Here is a 22,980-nt window from a genome sequence, read left to right as displayed (position 1 = left end):
TTGTATAGCAGCTCTATGTAAAAACTAGCTATAAACCAGTGGAACTTATAGTTTCCTCTCATATTCAGAATATCTTATCATTATACCTTCGTAATATCAATTCTCTAAACTCAAGTGTAGCTTAAGGCTTTGAGTTCAAAATCCAATATACTCTTTTCATTTTGTGAACGAGCATAATTATACAAAACATTTTCCAACTATCAACTAAAGTAGTACAAAAAATGAATATTAAAAATTTGCTTATCTTTTTTTTACAAATGATTTAGAAACTAATATGTATGTGTTGTATGTGTGTCCAAGAGAAAATTCCAAATGTTTTTTCGCTTTTCCATGTGCAAAACTTTTAAAAGTTCGTTCTTATGTGCTGCTGCTTTCTCTTAGTATCTTAGCATAATTAATTAAATATAAATATAATGTTTGTTTTCCCTACAAAACATTCATGAATTCTGGCTGAGTATAATTAAGTTTCATTTGTTAAACTTTTGCCCAATCCAAACGAAATCGCGGGGAGGTCGACGTTTACAGCAAAAGTCTCGTAAACTCTGCAAGAAAAAAGAATGAAATGAATATAAATTAAATATATGTATTAAAGTTAACGAGAGCTAAAAAAGTTTTGAGCCCTTATTTTCAATGGGTATTGCGCCAGTGGATGTAGACGTTGTCAATTAATTGCTAAGAGGTATGTCTCAGGGGCTTTGCTGCGTAGGTCCTGGTGTGAATCAACAAAAACAATTTTTGATGTTAGCGAAACAAAACAAACAATATAAACAATAAATATAGAACAAATGTTCGAACTGGAAATACCCTGCAAGTGTGCGTTAAACGTAGCAGAAAGTTACTAAAAAATGAATATAAAATGAAGCCAAAAGATAAATATTAAAATTGTTCTAAAAGGTACAAAGAAAGTATATTTATATTTATATTTTTTACTTTTCTAGGATAAATAGAAACTAAACATTTAACGTACAGCTAATAATATAAGGCTATAAAAAAATTGTATTTAAAATAAACAAATATTTGAAGGTTCTTTAAGGAATGAAAGGTTCTCAGCTATTTTTTTATGAATCATCTGGTGCAGCTAGTGCATAAAAAAGCAGAAATAAATAACATTGTTTGCACGTGTGTAAAAAAAATAGGCCAAAATAAATAAATTGCAGATGGCAGCCAATAACTGGAGAGCAGGAGAGTTGGCTTGCAAGCGGAGTATTCCAAGGTCAAAGTAACAACTTGTAATGCCATGGCATCTGAACCTAATGATTAAGTCAAGTCGACACTCGCTCACACACCAACATACTAGACAAAGTCATATATGTGCTTGGACGACACACATACACACACATGAAGACATATTTGAGAATGAATGAAACATCTGCCTTTGGGTTTCGTAAATCAATTTAATGCCACGCATGGGACACATCGAACGTGTCCTTAGGATAAATGTTTACTTTTGACTCTTTATGCCAGCCAATGATATAGTTCATACTATTGAATACCCTTTCCCAATGTAAATGTAACAAGTTCTTTGGCTTTTTTCTCTGTTTAACCATACAAATTTTTCTTTGTGTTGGTTAACAACAGCAAAATCCCCCTCTTAAATGGTTTTGAACTAGTTATGGTATCAGAACTGGAACCAATTGAAACTTTAGTTTCAAATGTGAACTAGCTTTCAGATTGAACTTGTTTGGTATTCAAAAATGTTTATTGAACTCGAACTTGCACTAATTCAGCTGCCATCATAAAGAACAAAACAAATAAATTATGCGTACATACATAAAAAACTGTGTTAAGGACCTTGAGTCTAGAGCAACGCGGGATTCTTTGTTAGTCCAACTGCTGCGCCTGGGGTTATTCAACTTGAGTTCTCGTTTGCTGCGGTTTCTGTTTATATTTGTCTAGCTGATTTATGAGTGAGGCTTTTACAAATATTGGCACAAGGTTATATAGGTACACCTGAGCATGTGGATGCGTGTGCGTGTGTGTGTCTTTTATGCTGCAGCTTGATTAACGCACAGACAATAGTAGTAAAAGTGAAGCTAGCGCATTTTGCGGTTTTATATTTTTTTGTGTTTCTACGCACTGGCAGAAATAAAACTGTGCGATATGAACGACTGCTTAATTCTCGTTCAACATTTAAAAATAGCTAATTTTTTTTTGCTAATTTTTAAAATTTTTCGATTGGAAGAATGGAAGTCATATGTTTATAATACTGTAAGTCTCTAGCTTCAATAATAGAGTTTATATAGCAGAAGCTTTAATAATGTATGATTTGCCGAAAGAGTAGAAAACAAATCTTTACACTACATTAAACGAGGCTATAGACGTATCTATATGCTCTATTCAGCTTCTTTATACTGATGTACAAACAAAGCTAATATACCCTTTTTTCACTGTAGGAACGGCCATAAAAGGAGCTCTAAACTGGCCTTACGCTTGCCAACGTCACTGTTGGCCTTTGTGGGTGCAGCGTGTTTGTGTGTGAGTGTGTGTGTGACTTACCCTCGTAATTAATGCGCCCATCCTGATCCAAATCGGCAATGGCGAGCAGCTGCTCCAGCTGCTGCTCGTTCAAGGGCTCCCCAATCATTTCCATGGCCGTTTGCAGTTCATCTCGTGTGATAAATCCATTGCCATCACGATCAAATACTCTGTGAATTAGGCAAGGAATCAGCTACATCTATCAATTTAGTCCCGTCGACTTACCTAAATGCGGCTATTAGATCCTCGGTTACATCGTCAGCCTCGTCGACGGGTTTGCTGGCGGTGCTGGAGCTGTCATCGTGCTGTTGCTGCTGCTCGTCTCGCAGCGCTTGAATTCTGCCCACCCACTGAAGAAACTCGGCCTCGTTGATTAAGCCATTGCCTGGAATTGAAAATGTGAATTTAGCAGGTGTGTACAGGTATGATGGCAAAAGCTTTGCTAAAAACAAGTGCAACAACAAATACTTCATATTTTTCTAATTTATGCCTCGAACTGAGTGAAGGAGATATGCTGGGGGCGTCAGTTAAAAGGGTTTTGCTATAGGGCTTTTGAACATATATATGTAATATGCAGTTCAATATCATATTTTTACGAGGGCAGCTTAAAAAATATGAATTTCAAGAATAAATATTTTTAACTTTATTTTTAAACAAACATAAATAATTTTGAAAAATTTAAAAAAAAAGGATTATAAAATATTTTGAAAAATTTAAAAAAAATAGCGATTATAAAAATATTTAGAAAATTTCAAGAAAGCAAAGGGTTTGTAGTTCAAAATTTTGCAGGGTATGTGTTAGTGAAGCACTGCACTATTCTCACTTTTTTGTTACTGTTTGGTGGTTTGAACAATTTTTGCACGCTTCAAGCGACAGTTACGAGCATTAAGCATTAAGCTAAACGACCATTGTTCTACACACACACGCACACATACGTGCACACACACACGTGCGCATAGACTTAACAAAGTGCAGACAAACGTTGCCTACTTTTGTGCGCAGCAGGTAGCTTCGCCCACCCATTGCACCCGCTCAGAAAAACGTTTTTTGCTGCTTTTTTCGTTTAATTTTTTAGCAACTGTGGCCAGCCTGTTCAGCTCTCTTTCGTTTCACCCTTTCTTTTCGTCCTTTCTATGTTTCCACTTGCGCTGAGACTTTTATAATTAAGTGCTAAGATAGAAGCAAAGTAAGCACTGTTAGCGCTTTGCTGCTTGCCAACTTCCGGTCGCAAAAACATGCCCAAAAGCCTTGACCTTCAGCAAGTGGGTCGCCAGTGAACGGCTAGCAGATACCCTGTAATATATTTGCTTATGATATCATAAGATAAGCTGCTTGAAGTACTTTATTTTCGCTATTAAGAATCATGAAAAATAGTTTAAAAAAATTATTATGTTCTAATATTTTTATTATTTAAGCGCTATTAAGTATTTTTTATGCAAGCAAATGTTTATGTTTTGAGTGCACTGCTTTATTGCAGCTCAAATATACACTTTTATGCATAATAATGTGATAATGCGAGCAATTTGCTGTACGTTTATGTCTCAGACAGACTCAGCATTTCAGTTTCGAAATATAAAGATAACGATTTGAAACTTGAAAATGGAACACTTAAAATGTTAAGGTCACACCTATGAAGAAACCTTCCAAACGCAAGCAGAACAATATTTTACAAAGTTCAGTCAGAAGCCCAATCCTTTTAGTTGCTTCACTGCTGAATAGCTCTACAACTAGAAATGAATTTTAATTTAAAGATATAAAATAGCGATATATTCACTCACTTATAAAACTAAATGTTACAATTTTCTATACTTAAACCAGGTAATTTGTTAAGTTGCCAAGTTTTTCGGCAATTGAAATGGAGACTACCTCAAGGTCTTCACCTTCATAATCAAGGACCTGCTGACGACGTAACAGATGAAGAAGAAGATGTAAATTCTAAAAAATTTACGAAAATTGTTTTTTTTTTATTTTGGTAGCGACGTCCACAACACAACACAAACAAGCTGAAGCCGCATGGCCTTGCTGGACATGTAGTATGCAGCATATACGAGGGTTGCTTCAAAAAAACCAAATTTATGTGAAAATTAGAAAAAAATATATTATTTAAAATTTTAAATTATTTTAAAAGAACATTTTTTGAACTACCCATGCAGCGCATCAAGACACAAAACTATTCTGAGTAGTTATCAAAAAAAGATGTAGTTTTCTATAATAAATTATTAGCTGACTGTGTGTGCGAGTGAATTTCTTTACAAGTCTCACGGAATCTTATCGTCAGACATTAAACTCAGCGTGGCATATCCTGCAGTCTGCTTTGGGCATTTTTTCGCAGATGCTGCTGCTGCTGGCTCTGACATTTGCACAAAAAGCATTTTCAATTGTCCTGGCTAAGGCGTGGCTGAGTCTGAGCTTGAGCTGGAGGATTTTCCGGAATGTTGTCATTTCATTTTTAAATACAATACGAAATGTTTACTTGTGCAGGTCCAAGGATAATGAAAATGGCGACGCTGTTGTTTGCCATTTCAATCCCGCCCCGTCATGCTCGCTAAGGACATTTGCCCAATGCCAAAGCCGAGTGGGATGAATCATTCTTGTTTTTGTTCGCGACCGAAATGTTGCCTCGACGACAACAGCAGCAACAACAATTCGTAATTTCTTAGCTACGGGCAGTATGCATTAAATTGTAGTTAAATACCCTGTATATGTTGCAGATAGGGTGTATTATAGTTGTGATAATGTGACTAGTGTGTACTAAAGGATATCTGTTAGTTGAGCATTTGCATGGTCTAAATATGTTTGGCCCGAAGTGGCTTAAACAATTTGTACTGATCTACAGGATATCTGCTAGTCGTGCACTGCGCTTTGGCAGTTAAGCGTCGATTGATTTTGGCTATTGCCTCAAGGTTTACTTGACTCTGGCTTTGCTCAATGATTCGTTGACTAGCTTTGTGGCATTTGTGTGAATCAATGCCTTAACAACATTCACTTAAAGGAAAACAATATGTGAGCTGTGTTGGCTATCGATAATTGAATCTGGAGCGTAACTACATTGTAAACTAGAATGTATATATCTATACCTGCCAGCAGTATAATCAATTTAACTGCTCATCAAATTACGGCTAAGTAGATCGATGAAGGCGTGCAGGCATGCTGCAAATTAAGTGCTCAAAGCAAGCCGCAAGCGAAAGGTAAACAGCAGCTGCAGGCGATTGAGTTCAATTGAATGGGTTATTGTAGTGAGCTGAACTGAATTGAACTTGTTCAGTGATAAATTGAGCATATAGTTCAGTCATGAACAATAGTCTCGACTCAGTCGTTCAATCAGTCATGAACGATTCGCTTTGTTCTCTGCAGCTATTCTGCAGCCAATCAGTGGCTGAGTGAACAGTTAACCAATAGGAGTAGCTGACGATTAGCTAGGGATGACACGATCAATCGATAAATTGGTAAAAATCGGTTGCTTGATTTTATTATTGAATTGAAAGAAAATAAATAAAACAAAAAACAATTAAATAAATAAATAAGGTATAAAATATAAAATTCATACATAAAAAATTAAAAAAAATATTAAATTAATAATAAAATAAAATATTATTGATCGATAAAATAACAAATATTATTGATAGATTATTTTCTGTAATGCCCATAGAACTATGCCGATATTATGTAATCGTACCCAACTTGAATATGATTGATTGAACCAATTCGATCGAACTGGAACTCGCAGCTCTATTATGCATAACAAACGGTAATGGCAACAACAGTCAGCAGTCAGTGGCAGTGGCAAATGGCAACAGCTTCATGCCAAAATGCAATCAATTATTGGCAAATGCACCTGCTGGTGTTGCTGTTGCTGTTGCTGACCTCAACAGCGCGACGTGCAACGGAAACGGAAGTGTGCCCACAAAGTGTTGCATGTGTGTGTGTGTGTGTGGGTGTGCGGGTGTGTAAAAGCTTGATTGCTGAAGCAGACTCTCTCTGCAGCGCTCATTTTGCTTGTAAAACATGTCATAAACATTGAGCACTTTGCCTTTGTCCATGTGAACATATGGAGAGAGGATTACAAGCATATGGCCGCATTACATACACACATATATATATGTAACTATAACATCAATATCACTAGAGAACAGACTATTAATCACTTGGTTAATCGCCATTTGGTATCAGTTGCAGCTTGAAACAAAGCCAAAATACAATGTTTTCAAGAAGTCTTATTGAGTTTCCCTTTTTCAGTGTTAGCTCACACAACCATATATATATTTTTAGAAATATTTTAATCTATTCTCTTTCAACTTTGACTTGATTGATTTTTATGCCTTAACAGAGAGGGCGCACACTATTTTCGCTAAAATTAAGTATTAAGTATTCGAGTCTGACATAAATTATATATTATAATTTTTTATACTTCATTCTAAGCTGAAATAGCCTTGTAAAGCTCAGTCTCTCGTTGTCTAAGCTAGTTTTCGGCACTCGGTGTATAACAGTTTTTTTTCGGCGTATAACAGTTTTTGCGCTGAGCTATTAGTCAGATTTGTTTTAATTTTCTGTGCACACGCCCCATTGCTCTTTTGTTTTTGCTGTTCTGTTGTGGTCTTTTATCAGAATTTGGTTAAATTGTATACAAATTAGCTTACGTCAAGTCGATGTCTAAGTTGCCTAGGCCATAGTGCAAAGGGAAGTGGAATGTCTTGGAAGGACAGTAATAAATTAAGTGGAAGCAATTTTAAAATGTGAACGAACTTTAGAGTTGCGTCGTATTGTTCAGAATACGTTCAATTGAATGAACTAGTTAATTGAATCGTGAACCATATAGTTCAGTTAATAATAAACGCCAGTGCTTAAGCAAAGCATATGATATTCAGCTATTCAGCAGTCAGTTAGGAGGGACTGAACTAATAAAAATCATTTCAATCGAGTCAATAGTATATATCATTAAAAATCTTCTGAACTAGTACTTAAAATGAACATTAGAAAATATTCAGCTATTTGAACTAGAATTTCTACCTCGAAGCTAAATGCAGTCTGCTTAGCGTTTGGCTTTAAACAAATCGCAAAGCACGCAACGACAATTTAATGGTCTGGACAACAGATAGAACAGATGTGTATACGTGTGTGTGTATGTATGGTTGTGTTAGTCGTTTCATAAAATCACGCAAAAGCAATCTGTAGCGTAAAAAGCATTTAAATTTTATTTTTAATGCTTTTGGAGGCCACTTTTAGTGGACATTAAGGTTTTTTTTTTTGTCATTTGAAGCGTTAATTAATTGTGTTTGTTGATGGCAAAAAATAAAATAAAATAAACTGCCTAGTAGCCGAGGAGCCTAGGACAAGTACCCAATGCTAGCAAGAGCAAGTGAGCTCCCAGCTTATGCGACAATTGACCCCAAAGGTTCGAGGCTCTTAAAGTTCACAGCGAGCGACACATAAAGACGAGCATAAATAACTTCTGGAGGCACGGCAACGAGGGGGCCAGGATAGACGAGAGACAGAGGTAGCCGCTGCAATGAGGTTTTAGTAGCTAAATCAGGGCGAGCTGCGTCGACTGCCTGTCGAATGGGGCTGAACTGCGAACCAATAATGAAACCCAAGCAATGTAAATGAAGCCATAAAGTGTGCGCTTTGCGCTGCATTCAACACTTTTTGTGGCACAAATTGATGAAATACTATAAAAAAAATATCGAGAGTAGAGAAAAGTAAAAATAGAATGGGGGAAAACGTATCTATAACTAGAGAACAAGGGTTCGGCTTCGATAACTGTAAACTTATATACTATTAGAGAAAATAGAATATTTATAAAACGTTGAAAATGTTGCAGACTTGAGTTCATCTCTTTGTTGAATGACTACAAAATGTTAGCTAACCAGTAACAGATCAAAACTAAGCGAACCCAGCGTCCACTTTTTTTGGTGAGAGCGTCACTCACTGATCATCTCTGATGAATATAATTTCAGGGTAAATAAAATAAATTTAAAATATTTTTAAGCTGTACTGTATTTTTTTGTATAATTTCAATAAAAAAACGATCATTAAGTGGAATTCCTCATAAATTATTGTTTAATTTTTTTCTCCCCGTTAAGCTCAGCAATTTTTTACACTACACTCATAATTGAAATGGTGCGCTTTAACTAAATAATTATTTAATTGCTGTCTGAACAGAGTTTGCAGCTGCATTTGATGAAATTCTTTTCACTCTATGGTTGAGCGTCGAAGAGAAAATAGTTTTTTGACGAGTTTTTGCTTCTTGAACAATATTTTGTTTAATAGCATAAAATTATTTGCACATTTTCGCACGTGTCACTGCCTGAGGCTTGCAGGTCACATAAAAAGAAGAGAAATAGAAATGCTTACATAAATATGTGCTTGGCAAGTACATAAAGCAAACTCTGCGGCCGCTGTCGGTGGCAGCCATCAAAACAGCGCTCGAAAGCTGTCAGCAACAGTTGCGGCGTTCTTGTTATACGACATGATGTTGCATATGTGTGTGTGTGTGTGTGGGTGTGCGTACTATAGCAAATGCGAACTGTGCGTGACTCTGATTTCAATTCGCAGCTTTTGTTAGAAGCCAAGCGAGTGCCACGCCCCAAGCTCGGCATAAAATATGAATTTCAACTAACCGAGCTTAAGGGTTAATTAATTGATTTATAAAACAACAATAAATGATAATTATAAACAAAAACAAATGTATAAAATGCAAAGAATCAAAATTGTCAAAAATATGCAAACATAATAAAATTTAAAAAAAAACTGAGTTGAAAATTTAATTTTCTGCTTGGCTGGCATAATTTAATTTTCATTGTTTGTCAGCACAAAAAGAAGAAAAGGCAGAAAAAGAAGCAGAGCAATAATGCCTGATCAAATAATAGCACACAAATTAAATCAACAATGCGAGCGTGACCACAACGCAAATGCCAGCCAAACACGAGGAGGCGGCAGGAGCAGCAGCAGTAGCAGCAACAGGACTCGACTCGTTGCTGGAAACTAATAAAAATGCGCTTACTGCCAGGGAATGTTGCAGAGCAGACAGCGCTGAAGGGAATTCCCCATATAATGTAAAAATTGCATTAGCTAACGAGTAAATTAAATGAAAAGACAAAAAATAGTAAGCTTTACAAATTGGCTTAATGTGGATTTTGGCATTTGAACGAGGCTTTAAAATGCACGATTCGATTACCAACTGCTGCTAAAAGTCAAAGCTGTGATTTAGAATTTAGATGACGTAACTTAAAGCATGAATTGAGATGTTGCTGAACAAAGCCACTATAAATGAAAACAATCGCAGTTAGCATGACAAAAGCGAAACTATTCAAAGCGGCGTCTACGTGGCGTATACGTAACACTTAATGCCGATTGCTGTAAAAACTTTCTTTGAATGAATACATGTAGTGACAAATGCACATACATACCTACACATACACATATACTCTCAAACACACGTGTACTCTAGAAAAGGGGTTCCTCGTTGCGTATACGTAATATTTAACGAGTTGGCAGAGCTCTGTGAATGTTTAGTTTAGAGCAACTATATGCACACATATTAAAGTGATAAACTTGTAGATATATATGTATATATATATATACAGGAAATTCAGCTAAATTCACATAAATATTGCGTATACGTAATATTTAATGTCTTTGTCGAGGCTTAATTTCTGCGTGATTCTTTAAATGCTAAATGTGTATATAGCTTAAGACACGCACACACTTGCACGCACACCCTGCCACACTCACACACACATACACCCATATGCGTCTAGACACAACGAACTCTTGTTTGGCTTTGTGGCAACATTTGTATGAAATGGCCCACTTTCTTATGTTATTGTTGTTGCTGTTGCTTGTGTTGAAGCCGTCTTGTCGCAAGTGGTGGCACTTACCTGAATGGCTTGCCTCACGTATGAGATCATGTATAATTTCATCACGCACATTAATGCCCAGATTCTTGAGCATGAACTGCAATTCATTCGCCGTGACGCGTCCATCTCGGTTTCTATCTAATAGATCGAATGCTGTGCGTAGATCTGCAAGTAAATAAAGTAAATCATACATTAACATATATATATAAGCCCACTCTAATAATAAGCAACTATTTATATACAGCCATTGGGCCCACAAATGACTAAAATACGCAAAACAACAAGCAAAACAGATAAAACAAATCCAAAACAGTCGTAAAAATCAAGGACAATTCAGCAGAAATTGCGTGATTTTCAATGGAAGTTGCACGTACAACGCAAAAGCGAGGATAACAACAATTTTTGGGGCGAAAGAAAACAAAACATAAATGACGAAAATCGTTGTCCCAGAAAATGTTATTACTTTATCTAAGAGTGACAAATGCTGCTTCCATTTGATGAATCGGCTTATGCGTTCTTCTGTGAATTATGAACTTAATTTATGGAAGAAAATGAACTCATTCAAATATTCAGTAGATTCTGGAACCATAAATGCTTCAGTGATTGCCGACTTTTCCTGAACAACTCTATAGAATAAATTTTTAGGCTTAATAGAACTATATCTTTGCCTAACTAAGCCAAAAAATATTGTTTCTGATTTAATGACAAGATAAAGCATAACTCATGAAGCTATTCAATTATTGTCAAACTATCAAACTTCCCTCGTACATATGTATCTGACATCAATGTGCTTATGTTTCTGCCATGATGCCTGCTGAAAACGGAAATTGTTCACGCTTCAACTTTGAGTTAGCTCTTAGTCTGCTTAGCCTCAAGCCATGTGTGTGTGTGTATATCTATCTGCGTTTGTGTGTGTTTGCCTGGTACATCAATTAAGGAAGCGCCTTTGACATTGAGACTTTAGCCTTAACCAATTTGCATTTATGGCAAAAATATAGTTTGAGAAGCGGCTGGGCGGGCCTTTAAATTTCCAACAGCTAACAGAAGCAATGTCAAATCGATCAAACTTGCAGTTCGCCTATAATTATGGCAAATAACAAACTAAATTTATAGTTATCCAATCAAAAACAAATTATGGCGTTATTAATTTACTTGGCTACAAAAAGAGTGCAGAGTTTGCCAAACAAAAAATAAGAATAAATAAAAAAGAAATTTCAAAGAAATTATACGAAATACATAAAAAAAAATAAAAAGTGATAAAATATGAAATATATAAAATGTAATATATACATATATAAAATATACTATATATTAAAAATAAAATTAAAAAATTCATAATATTGAAGAGATTAAAAAATGTTATTAAAATATACAAAATATTATTAATATGTATGTATATAATAATAAATATATATAAACGCTTTAACTTAAATTAAATACAAAATTTAAATGCTATAGAAAATTATAGAAATGATGAAAAGATGTTTTCAACGAAAGTCTCAGAATGTGGCAAGTATTGTCTGTGAAGCACTTCCCCTCTGCAGCTAAGCACCAAGCATACCAATGTACACACACACACATAGCCACACACTCGGAAGTGGCTTGTGCTGTTGTTTGTATGGCTTGTAATTGCGCACGTGTAAATACCTCACATATTGACACATTGACAATATATTCCATAGCAACAGCTATAGCAGCAGCAGCAACAACAACAATGATACTGTATGACATAAGAACCGATTGGGGTTGCCTTTTAGCACATTTGACAGACATTTCAGTTTTCAGTTTTCAGTTTTTCCTATGGCCAATGCAAGCGAAGTGCAGCAAAAAAAGTTATTGGCTTCAGTTTGCAAATGTGTCTAAGCTGCGAGAGCAGCTAGCAAATAAGGCTACACAACTTATTACTTTAAGTAGTGTTTAAATCATTGAAAATAGTTGTAAAAATAAATAAAGAATTATTTAATTTAGATATAATATATATTTATACACATATAACATTTCTTATCTAGCATTTTTCAAGCTGCCCTCGTTTACAAGAGGCAGACAGACGGTCTAGCTTAGTGGACGCCATCAAGCATGGATATATATGCATATCATGCCTCACTTTCCCACAGTTTATATAACTATTTGTTCGCACACTCAACTATCTGTTCTTATGACACTTGAAATTTGATACTTATTATATATGAAATATAAAAAATATATATAATTTATATTTGTAAGTGTTTACCTAAAATTCTATTATACTTAGTCGTTTTTTTTTTTTTAAATAATATACCTAATTTATAACTATGCTCTTCCTCTTTTACTATGTGCCTTTTCAGACTGCCTATTTCTAGTCTGTTTCCTTTCTTCTTAGTATCCGACGCGCCTAAGTAGCCATCTCGCTCTCACCCAGCGACCAGCAGGGTCTACGCTAAGCAACAGCTATCTTGGTCACTCTCTCTCTCTCTCTCTTTCTCTTGCAGAGTCATAATAAGCAGATGCAAGCGGCAAGCGAGACCCCAAACTCACTCAGATCTAGCTCTCAGCCTCTCACTAATACTATTGCAGCAGCAGCTTTATAACAGTTTTGGTAATTAAGAGAATGAAATCGCAAACCAAATCGAGCTAACATTAGTTTTTATATATCAAACACAAAGATATGCCCCCTAACCATATATCTACACATCAAATATATCATAGGTTATCTAGTTACATTTAGTCATTAGATTGAACTACTCTAAAAAAGTGTCATATTTAATGGGCAGTTTAATTACACGCCTGACGGACATGAAATAAATTGGAACGCAGCGAATAAGCCGGAAATGTTTGCTAATTAGCGGCAATGTCAATGCCGTTTAAATGTCAACTGTCCAAGTTGGCCAGGCAAAGAAGCCACTGCACCTTGTTGGCTGTTGCTGTTATTGGTGTTGTTGTTGTTGTTGCTGGTGTGACAAACAGTTAACGAGCAGCGCAAGTGTTGGCGCTTGCAATTATGAAAAGTTTTTAATTGCGAAATTAAATCAGGCACAAAGACAAAGTTTTGGCTTCCCCAAGCATTACGCAGTCAAGAGGAAAGTTTGCAATCTGTAAATGTCGCAAACAACTAATTGCAGCGACCACTCGACAGCTTTACTAGAAGGCGAAATGACCACGGTTGTTCCCCTTTGAAAGGGCCACGAAATGCGACTCAGTTTTCTTCTGTTTAAAAAGTAAAAGTTTCTTTAACATAAACATTTCTTGTTTGTTTGTTTTTTGTATAGCGAGTAGCCGCCTCGTTGCCTCCGGCTTTGTTGTCTGTTGCTGTTTTGCTATCGAACTTGATAATTGCACCAAGGCATTCAGCCATGCATCCATTGCTCAAGGGTCTCATTCGGTTGAGTCTCGGATTTGGCCAATGTAATTGAATTGCAAAACTTGCAAATAGAAAAGTAAATAAGACCCAAATAAGACTGCAAAGTTCGCAGCTTTTAAAGGCGAACGTAAATGAAACTTGTCAAGAAAAACAACATTAAAAATTTATTGTATATATCAAATCTTCAATCTGTCTCAAATTACGCTTAATTTCAAACTCTGCTCTCTTAAAAGTAAGAAAAATAAAAGAAGTCATTTGCTGAATAACTACAAGTTCGTTCATTTTCAATCAGTTATGTTCTTTTCGGCTAGTTCTTCACTCAATCATAATGAATAGCTGAATGGCTGAATATGAAAAATATTTCATTTGAACAGCTGATTAGCTGAATATGACAGATATTTCACGTGTACAGCTGAATACATATAGCTGAATAGCTGAATAAAACGTGAAGCATTGAATACTTTCAATTATCATTCATGAACGATTGTATAACTAGTCAGTGAGTATTGCCTATGACGAATTTAACTGATTGCTGAATAAGTAATTCACTTAATGACACTTTCTGTCGAATTTTGTTTGAACAATAGTTGTCACATCACCAACAACATCAAATTGTCACACGTTTTTCAACACTTGAGGACATGTCTAGTTCAAGTGGGCGTAGCTTGTCATCTGAGACTGAAATTGAAATTGATATAAAAATGGGAATAGGTACGGGAAGAGGAACGGGAACGGAAACGGAACAGGAAACGGAATCGAGTTGTGTGCTGCGTTTGTCATATCCATCGTATACAACGACCCTGTTGCCAATTTACTCTGTCTGCCTTGTCAAATGAATTTTTGTTGACACTGTACTTACGTCCTTCAAGGACATTTTGCATTTTTGCAATGCGGAAAGCCCTAATAAAATTACCAAGCCAAGTTGTAAACATAAAAGAAATAATAATATCGAAAATTTGATAGAATTTCTGCGCTTGATTCCAATTAACTCGCCTTGTGGTCGGTAATAAACAAAACCAAGCGAAATGCTCGCATTGATTAGATTGCGAAAATGCCTTTAAATGTGCTTTGTTATTGGCCGCGTGGGCAGTTTGACTTATTACTCATTTATATTGATCTTCGAGTACTTTGAAGTTTGCACTAGTTACTAGAGGGTAGTTTGAGTAATGTTCGAACTTAACGCAAAGATATTAGAAAATCAATAAAAAGCTTCTAAAAAGTTAATAAAAAACTGGTAAGTAATTTTTTATTGATAAATTTGTAGACTACCCTCGTAACCAAATGTTTTCAATTTCTGTTTTAAAGCTTAAACTAATTGTCTGCCTTGTGGCTTATTCGTAAGCCAGTTTAAATAATTTATTGAAAAAAAATTTTTTTAATTATTTTTTTTTTAATTTTTAAGAAATGAAGCGAAATTTAGCCCTAAATAAAAATACAATTAAAATGTATGTATTTATGTGGGAGAAAATTATTATGAAATAATCTTTGTGTTTCTTGGATATATATAATTTTAACAAATTTTTAGTTTTGTGTTTTATTTTAATTTTAAAATATATTTATAAAGCTTGGGTAGTTATTAAATTATTTTTTTAAAAGTTTAATGCTCAAATAAAATTGAAAATTAATATTAAAAAATTTTTTAATTTGATCTCCAATTTCCAGAATTTATTAAAATAAAAATAATTGTAAAGTACATTATGATTTCTATAATTATAATTGTCAGATAAATTGTATGGAGAAAAAAAGCAGACAATTGCTGAGTCAATTGCTGCTTAGTTGAATGTGTTCTATAGTAACGGAAATGATATTTCATGTGATATACGAGTGTTAAATTACTATTTGTGTTGCTGTTCGTTCCGTTTTATACCCATGTGCTGGCATTTCTCATAGTCTCATGTGATTATAATAACGTGTACTCGATAAGATATACATGGAATAGAGCTACTGCACATAGAGTTTTTTATCTTTCGATAGAGCAGCATAAACTATAAATAATTTATGATACATTACAACATATTAAACAATATATTTTTGATATATTTTGTTAATTAATTCTAATTATTTTCTCTATTTATAATTTATATTTGCTAAGATTTAATTATAAACAAAAACATTTATGGTTCATACTTAGCTCACCTCGCACTTGACTTGCGATTGCTTTGTGATCCATTTCTTCAGATTTCCTATATATATATATAGTATTTATAGCTCGCAGTTCTTTGCGTTATGTATACAAATGATGTTTTTTTTAGCAACAATATTTAATTTTTGCGTTTGTACTTCACGGGCATACGGGACGTATGAGTAATATTTTAGTTTTTCTTTCTTTTTGATGGAAAAAATATATGATTATGATTATTTGTAGTTGTGGCATAAGCAAAGCAAACCCCATTCGTGTATGATGCACAAAGCAGCTGTTTTTTGGGAATTCTAATTAACTGAATTATGCATGGATTTCCGTTGAACTTTCACGCCTTTGACCTGGCGAGCATTTTAATTGCAATTAATTACAAACGAATCAGTTCTAATTGAGGTCAAAGCAAAAAAGAGAGGGGTTAAGTTGTTTGCCCTTACTTATATTATATATATGTATGTGTGTATGTTTATGTCTTTTACGAATCAAGCCTTTGCTTCAACTTCTGTGTCTCTTTCATCAATTTCGCGGCTGAATTGTATTAATGTTTTAATTATGCTTGATTTAGTTAAATGTCTTTGTTTTTGTTTTTCAGCCCTTTTATCAATTAAAATGCTTCAATTTTTTTTGGCTTTGTCTTTTGAAACTGATAATGCCTCAAAAATTAATTTATATTTAAGGCATTGAAATTTAAAACAAAAACGTGTGACACAACGGGCTCAGCTGTCGGCTGCCCAAGTTGCAGCGCTCTGCAAGGACACTACAAATTTCGAATCATTAAATTTCGCGCCACTCAATAAGATTTCAACGATTTAATATGCATATTCGAATCAGTGCAACAGAAATGAAATTTTCAAATTTTTGTCAATACCAAAGGAATGTGGAAAATAACAGTGACAAATTGCTTTGCTTTGCCAAAACACTTTTTCTGTCTTGTTGCTGTTTTTTTTTTGCACGGCACGCTAACTGGAAATCAGATCTGATACCGTTAGACCGATTGAAAGATAGCACACGAACAATTAGTTTGTTGTTTGCTTTGCTCTGCTCTGCTATGGCTGAGGGTACGTGCTCTGTACGCCGCTGGACTCAGAGTGTGTGTGCTGTTCACAAGCGCGTCAACTTCGCAACTGAACCGTTGGCCGAAGCGAGGCGCGAAGTGTGAGCCGAAGTGCAACGAAGTCGGTCGTCGGCCATTGGCAGCAGCGGCAGCTTCGGTTTCGGCGGGGCGACGCATCACTTCGGCTGGGACTTTCATTCATTCATTGCTGCTAGGCAACAACGTTGCAGCTCATCAACATCGGTTTCTTTTGTTTTTTGTTGCTGTCTTTGTTTTTATAACGTCCTTCTTTAAAATGTATGCGCTCGCTAATGTTTACATACTCTCTTTTCAATTTTTCTTCCATTTTTGAATTCCCCTCGCTGTTTCTTAATCTGTTACAGCGGGAAAGCGGATTGGAAAACTGTTTGTTATGGCGCGTTTACGTGATTAAGGAGAGTTTTTGAATTATAAAGCAATTTTTAAATATTTTCGATTGCAGCTTATACATTTTTAAAATAGTATAATTAAATAATAATTCGCAATTTATATGTATGAAATATTGAATTTACCCATTTCAAGAAAAGGAAATGTTGCATAAATTTACTTAAGTAAATTGACCTACAGTAAAACTTGTCTTTAATGAACACCCTGTATTTAGCAAAGCTTCGTAGGCAATCACATGCAAGGAGATGCTTTCCAATGGCCTTGTCAGCCGCAACCGCGAAACATAACGGCATAACAGGCGCCAACACTAGTGCAGCGAGTACAGTGTGCAACCGAAATCAATTCGCTTTCTCGCTCTGACACGTTATGTTTGTGCTATGCAGGGGTAAAGCCAAAACTCTCATTTGACGCCTGGCCGTTCTCTCTCTTTCTCGCTCTTCCTTTTCGCTGGCGGCCATGTGTCAGCTCAGCGAATATGTGGAACAAAACAAAATGTTGGAATACATTTGTTAGTGTTGGCCTGAGTGTCGGCTGAGACAGAGGCAGAGGCAGTGAGGCAAGTGGCAGGCAAACAGTAAATCTGTTTTGAAGTGTTTTTTTTTTGTTGTTCGAAACTGGGGAAAAGTAGCACGTAACGGTTTATGCAACAATTTGGTGGCTTTTTATATAATAATGCAATTTAAATTGATTTATAAATTAAGGTTGCACTGCGTATGAGACAGAACCAAGGATCCAAATTCTATATATTTATCAGTGTGATATAATTTAAAGAAACTGCATTTATCTAGTCAAGCTTAAGGGTTTTAAGTACACCTAATCTTTCTTTTAGTTAGTTCACTGAACTGGGCTTAGCACACAACTTTTTAATTAAAATAAATTGCAAAAAAAAAAAACTTGTAAGAAAACACAATGAAAGGCACACGATAATTAAGTTCGCTTAGAACGCTGCTTTTCGTTGCCTTTTCAGAATGATTTAAGGCACAGTTCGTTGCAGCTCCCACATGCCCGAAGTGTGTGCGAGGGAGACAGATATCTTTGGTAGAGTCACGCAGCAGGGCAACTAAATAAGGTCACGTGCGAAAAGTCAGGCGAGGCAGTTGAGCCTGGCCTTAAGACTCTATTTGGGTGAACTTTTACATAAATGCGAGGGGGGCTTGAAAAATTCGCGAACTTTAAAATGAATATATATATATATATATATATAGTAAAATGAATTAATTAAAATAAATTTATTTAACATTAATAAATATATATATATGTTTATTATTAACTTTTTCAGTAAAAAAGTTTTTTTTACATTAATAAATATATATATATATATTTATTATTAACTTTTTCAGTAAAAAAGTTTTTTTTGGGTAAGTATTATGCGGTCATGCCCGACTTACTTAACGTTTTTGATGCGCTTTAAATAAGTAGGTATTTTAGCCTTTTTTGGGACAGCTATTAAAAAGTTCTATATGGGCTATTTGCACATATGAAAAAAATGAAAATGAAGAGGGAAAAAATCAATCTAAAGTGCTTGCAATATCAAAGGGTTTTATGTCTAAAACGTGCACTTAGCTAAAAGCTCTGTTGACCAGGCCAATATTCCGGCTAAAGGACATGCGAGAAGGCAGTGAATATAAATATGCATTTAGCATATTTTTACACATTTTGTGTATCAATTTTTATTGACAAGTATTAAAAATTAATAATAAATATATTTAAACGTATTTAAACGTACAATTCAAATATTAAATATTTTATTAACATAAAATTTAAATTTAATTAAAATGCTTAAATTCACATAAAACATAGATATTTGCCTTAAAGCGGGCTTGACAGTTGCCGTTGGCAAGTTATCTCATTTTTCATTTTGAGTGAAATTTTGAAATTTTTTCTTTCTTTAATTATTTGGCTGGCAATTTTGGCGGCTGGCTCGTAACTCAACTAGTGAAGTCTAAAAAAATCGCTAGCACCAAAAAAATAGTGAATTGTTGCGCAAAAAGTTGCGTAATCATAAATCAACAGATATAAAAAGAGGCGTGGCGAGCAGCAACAACAACAACAATATTATTTTTATATCGCTTGTCACTTTCCATCAGCAACAAATTAAAAGGCAACTGACAAATGTTTTTGCGTCTGTGTGCGTGTGTGGGTGGGTGTGTTGTTGAGGGTGTTGACTGCACACTCCAAGATAGATAGACATTTCGCTAGCAATAATAGTGCTGTGCGCGCTTTACGAGGGCAAAGTGTTTAATTACATTTTATGATTTCTTTTAGTATTGCAATAATTTGCTTACACTTTCTGAAAGTCTGACAAAACACTTGAAAATTATATTAATCGAATATTAAATCAAGCCCGACTGATATCTCAGCTAGTCCTTTGACTGTCAATCAGCTAACTGCAGGCCTTGTGTAGAGTGTTGGATTGCCGCTGAAGCAGCGTTCAATGTTGTTGGCCCACAAGGTTGCAGTTATTGCAGCCATTAAGTAACATACGCTTAACTACTTGAAGCATGCCAGATAAACTATTTCTCAAGTTATGTGTTAACTCACATATGTGAGTGTTACAATGACTGGGACTACATTTAAGTTAGGTAGATATATAAAAACGATGACAGCTTAATTCTTGAGTACATCACAAGTAGAGGTGTTATTGTAAGATCTCTCTATAAGCAAATTTGAGTTGCATAAACTGTGAAAGAAAATTTAGGGAAAAGTTGATAGAGAGAGAGAGGCAGCTTGAAGATAGCTTCAAGCGGGTCTAACTATATATATATATGTATATGTATAGAGAGTAACTTGAATTAAATTAATTAAAATAACGAAAGACTTGTAAATGAGGTACTCAGATGACTGAGCTACAAAACTTAATGCTAAACTCCTCCCTGAGTATCTAGGCACTGGTGACGGCTTGAAGAAGCAGACGACTGGGAACAGCGATCCTACTGAACTCACATAACTCAGCTACAGCGATAAATCTTGAACTGTTCTATCGCTTTGCCTTAAATAAAAAATTCTTATATAATAATTTATATTGCCTTGGTTTCCGACGGCATATGGATCAGGCATAAGTTCCTAGACTCGATCGTGTTGATGCAGAGAATGGTCATAACACTCAATGCCATATTCAGGATTGAACAACTTGAATACATCATACGAAAATGCTTAGACTTATCTTTCAACATATTTGTGAATGAATTTGGCTTACAAAAATTTGTAAGGCAAATTTGTGGGAAGTGGAATTTGATAGGATTCACTAGGGATTCGCAGACGTCCGGGTTAAACAAATTGTTGACAGTTCACCTATTTTATTCACAACTCTAGCAGCTACTATAGCTATTCCAAATAAGTTGAAAAGTGATTGACTTTTTTTAGCAACTTTTTAGGCTTTCAGCTAATTTAGCAATCTCTCAAATCATGACATTATAAATTAAGAAAAGCCACATAACGCGCTAAGCACCTTCGCACACAATCACTTGGTCACTGAACTAAACTGCGATAGTGATTATGAGCCCACACAACAGTTTAATCAATCAAAAAAATGTATGTGCTTTAATCGGCATTTAGATTGAAGTCCACGCGCGTTTACATTTTTAGAAAATACCTTTAAGTTTTATTTACTTACACTTATCATCTTTGCTCATATTGGCAAAAAAAGTGTGTTTGGCTCACTTTGTTAATGTTTTATTTGTATTAACAATCAGTCACTCGATCAAACGGTTTTTATGCGGCTGTAGAGCGGATCATATTTCAGTCGTATATAGTCAGTTGGTTCTGGTTTAGGTACTGGAACTGCAAGTGCTCCGGTTGAAATGCTAAAGCCCCGTTGTACGATTTATCTACGAAACTCCAAAGATAATGACTAAAATTTTTGTTTTTTGACCGAGAGCGTGAGCGAGAACGAGAGAGTGGGAATGTTTATGTAGTATATGTTATATTGTATTATATTTCATTATGTTGTTGTTCTTGTTGTTTTTTTGTGATAGGCGCACCTGGAGATAACTGCAATAGTATTACGAGAGCCTACACACAACATTTTTTTATCAGCTCGAACCTGTCGACGCTGATTTCATGAACTATATGAATGTAATATAAGTAACTAAGCAAGTATACCCTGTAAATATATATTTACATCTCAGGTGTCGTAATGCTTTGATTGCTGTCTTTTATTTGCTTTTATTCTGTAGAGATTACGATGAGATACGTAAGACCTTACTCCAAAAATGAAAAATGAATGCAAAGGAAAGACAAGTGCTTGGGATTTACAAGTGGGCTGCTTTATTACTGTGCTATCACTCAATTTGTCTGTCAACTTTAATTGAAAGATGTCAAAATGTTTAAATTCGATTATAGAAATTTAGAGAAATATTGTAGCTGGAACGTGGGTGAGATATGTGGTGTAAGAAGTTCTCTTATTATTGTGCTTTCAATAAATGAAATATGGAGCAACCTTAAATATTGTCAGTCTCTTATGATGATACTCTAGCCTACAGTATATTAACCTATTATAAAGATATATGATACAAGCTTAACCTTAAGGAAAGTTAGAAAACTTTTTGTGATTCTATACAACAACAAAGTGATCTTGAAGTCATATAAATCAACTTTCTAAAGTAAAATCTTAGACCTACATCTACATACACTATCCCACAATAGATCAAGATATTTGAGATAAAGAGAGAGAGAGCAGAGAATGTATATGAGTCAGTGGCAGAAGCAGAGTCGACTAAAGAACTCCACTCAAACTCTCATTCATTTTAGTTGGCTAAAATCAAAATTAAAACTAAAGTCAAGGCATGATTAAAAGTCAGATCGGTAAAGAGTATTTCCTGGTCTCGTAATTGTATCTTTCAATTGAGTTTATTTTTGCAAGCTGCCATATTAATTTGATAAGACCCCAAGAAGACGGCGGAGCAACAATTGGTCAATATTTGCAGCTGTAGAAAGCGTATAATTCATGCACGCCTTGTTCTTTGCTCAACATCATAAATGAGTAATGCGAGCGAAGACGCAAGCAGACAAAAATATAGAAAGATCTGGGGGCTCATGATAAAATGAATACTCTATAGCCATTTAAGCTGGAGACATAAATTTCACCTTGTTTGGACTTGGCTTAAGAGATTGGGTTAAGCTTATTTTGCGTCAAGATTTGTGTCACGTGATTTCCAACTGAATTTCGCTATCAGCAAATGCGAAGGTGGGCAAATTAATTAAATTAAATTTTTTTTGCGTGTGTCTTGATTAGATTAAAGACGCAGCCGTGGCAATTGAATTGCGCGGCTCTTCAATCGACTCGCAAACTGTTTACCAATCAGTGCACCTGTTCGCCAGCTCAGCTGCCCAAAATAAACGATCTGTTTAGCTGCACATTAGACAGAAATGAAAGCAGCAGCAGCGAACAATAATTAATTTTAGCATTTGGCGACACGCTAAAGGCGGCCACGTCTAAATTTAGACAGGCTTTCAGTTCAAAAGTGCAAGAATCTCTATGAATGTAATATGCAATGCAGGCGAATGGCCACATTACGTATACGACATGTAAACGACTGTCTGTTGGGCTATTAGCAATTCGTATTTATAGGAGCATTTGTTGAGGCAAGCCAGCTCAGCATATTTTATATGTATCTGTCCCTCTCTCTCTTTCTCTAATTATGTTAAATATATTATATATTACGTATACGCAGTGTGCGCGCTTCTCTGATTGTCT

General features: G+C 35.1%; 1 protein-coding gene across 5 annotated transcripts in view; it reads right to left on the bottom strand.

The window, feature by feature from the left end:
• Positions 1-426: 426 nt before the first annotated feature.
• LOC111596848 (calcium-binding protein E63-1) overlaps positions 427-22,980 on the bottom strand; it is a 36,346-nt gene continuing 13,792 nt past the window's right edge. The window contains exons 1-6 of one of the 5 annotated variants that reach the window (XM_023311277.2): positions 16,674-16,935; positions 15,796-15,993; positions 10,353-10,496; positions 2,701-2,860; positions 2,497-2,645; positions 428-542 (exon numbers count right to left, since the gene is read on the bottom strand). In XM_023311277.2, coding sequence (XP_023167045.1) covers positions 520-542; positions 2,497-2,645; positions 2,701-2,860; positions 10,353-10,496; positions 15,796-15,838 — 519 coding nt within the window. In that variant the 5' untranslated portion in view covers positions 15,839-15,993; positions 16,674-16,935 and the 3' untranslated portion in view covers positions 428-519. Of the gene's footprint in view, positions 543-2,496; positions 2,646-2,700; positions 2,861-10,352; positions 10,497-15,795; positions 15,994-16,673; positions 16,936-20,898; positions 21,066-22,980 lie in introns of those variants that run through there. The other 4 variants (XM_023311278.2, XM_023311279.2, XM_023311274.2 and 1 more) reach the window with 4 other exon arrangements.

Source organism: Drosophila hydei, unplaced genomic scaffold (genome assembly GCF_003285905.1).
Source record: "Drosophila hydei strain 15085-1641.00,03,60 unplaced genomic scaffold, DhydRS2 tig00008128-arrow-arrow-pilon, whole genome shotgun sequence".
NCBI lineage: Eukaryota > Metazoa > Arthropoda > Insecta > Diptera > Drosophilidae > Drosophila > Drosophila hydei.
The sequence above is the reverse complement of the archived record's forward strand: the minus strand, read 5'-3'. Positions and strand labels throughout refer to the sequence as shown.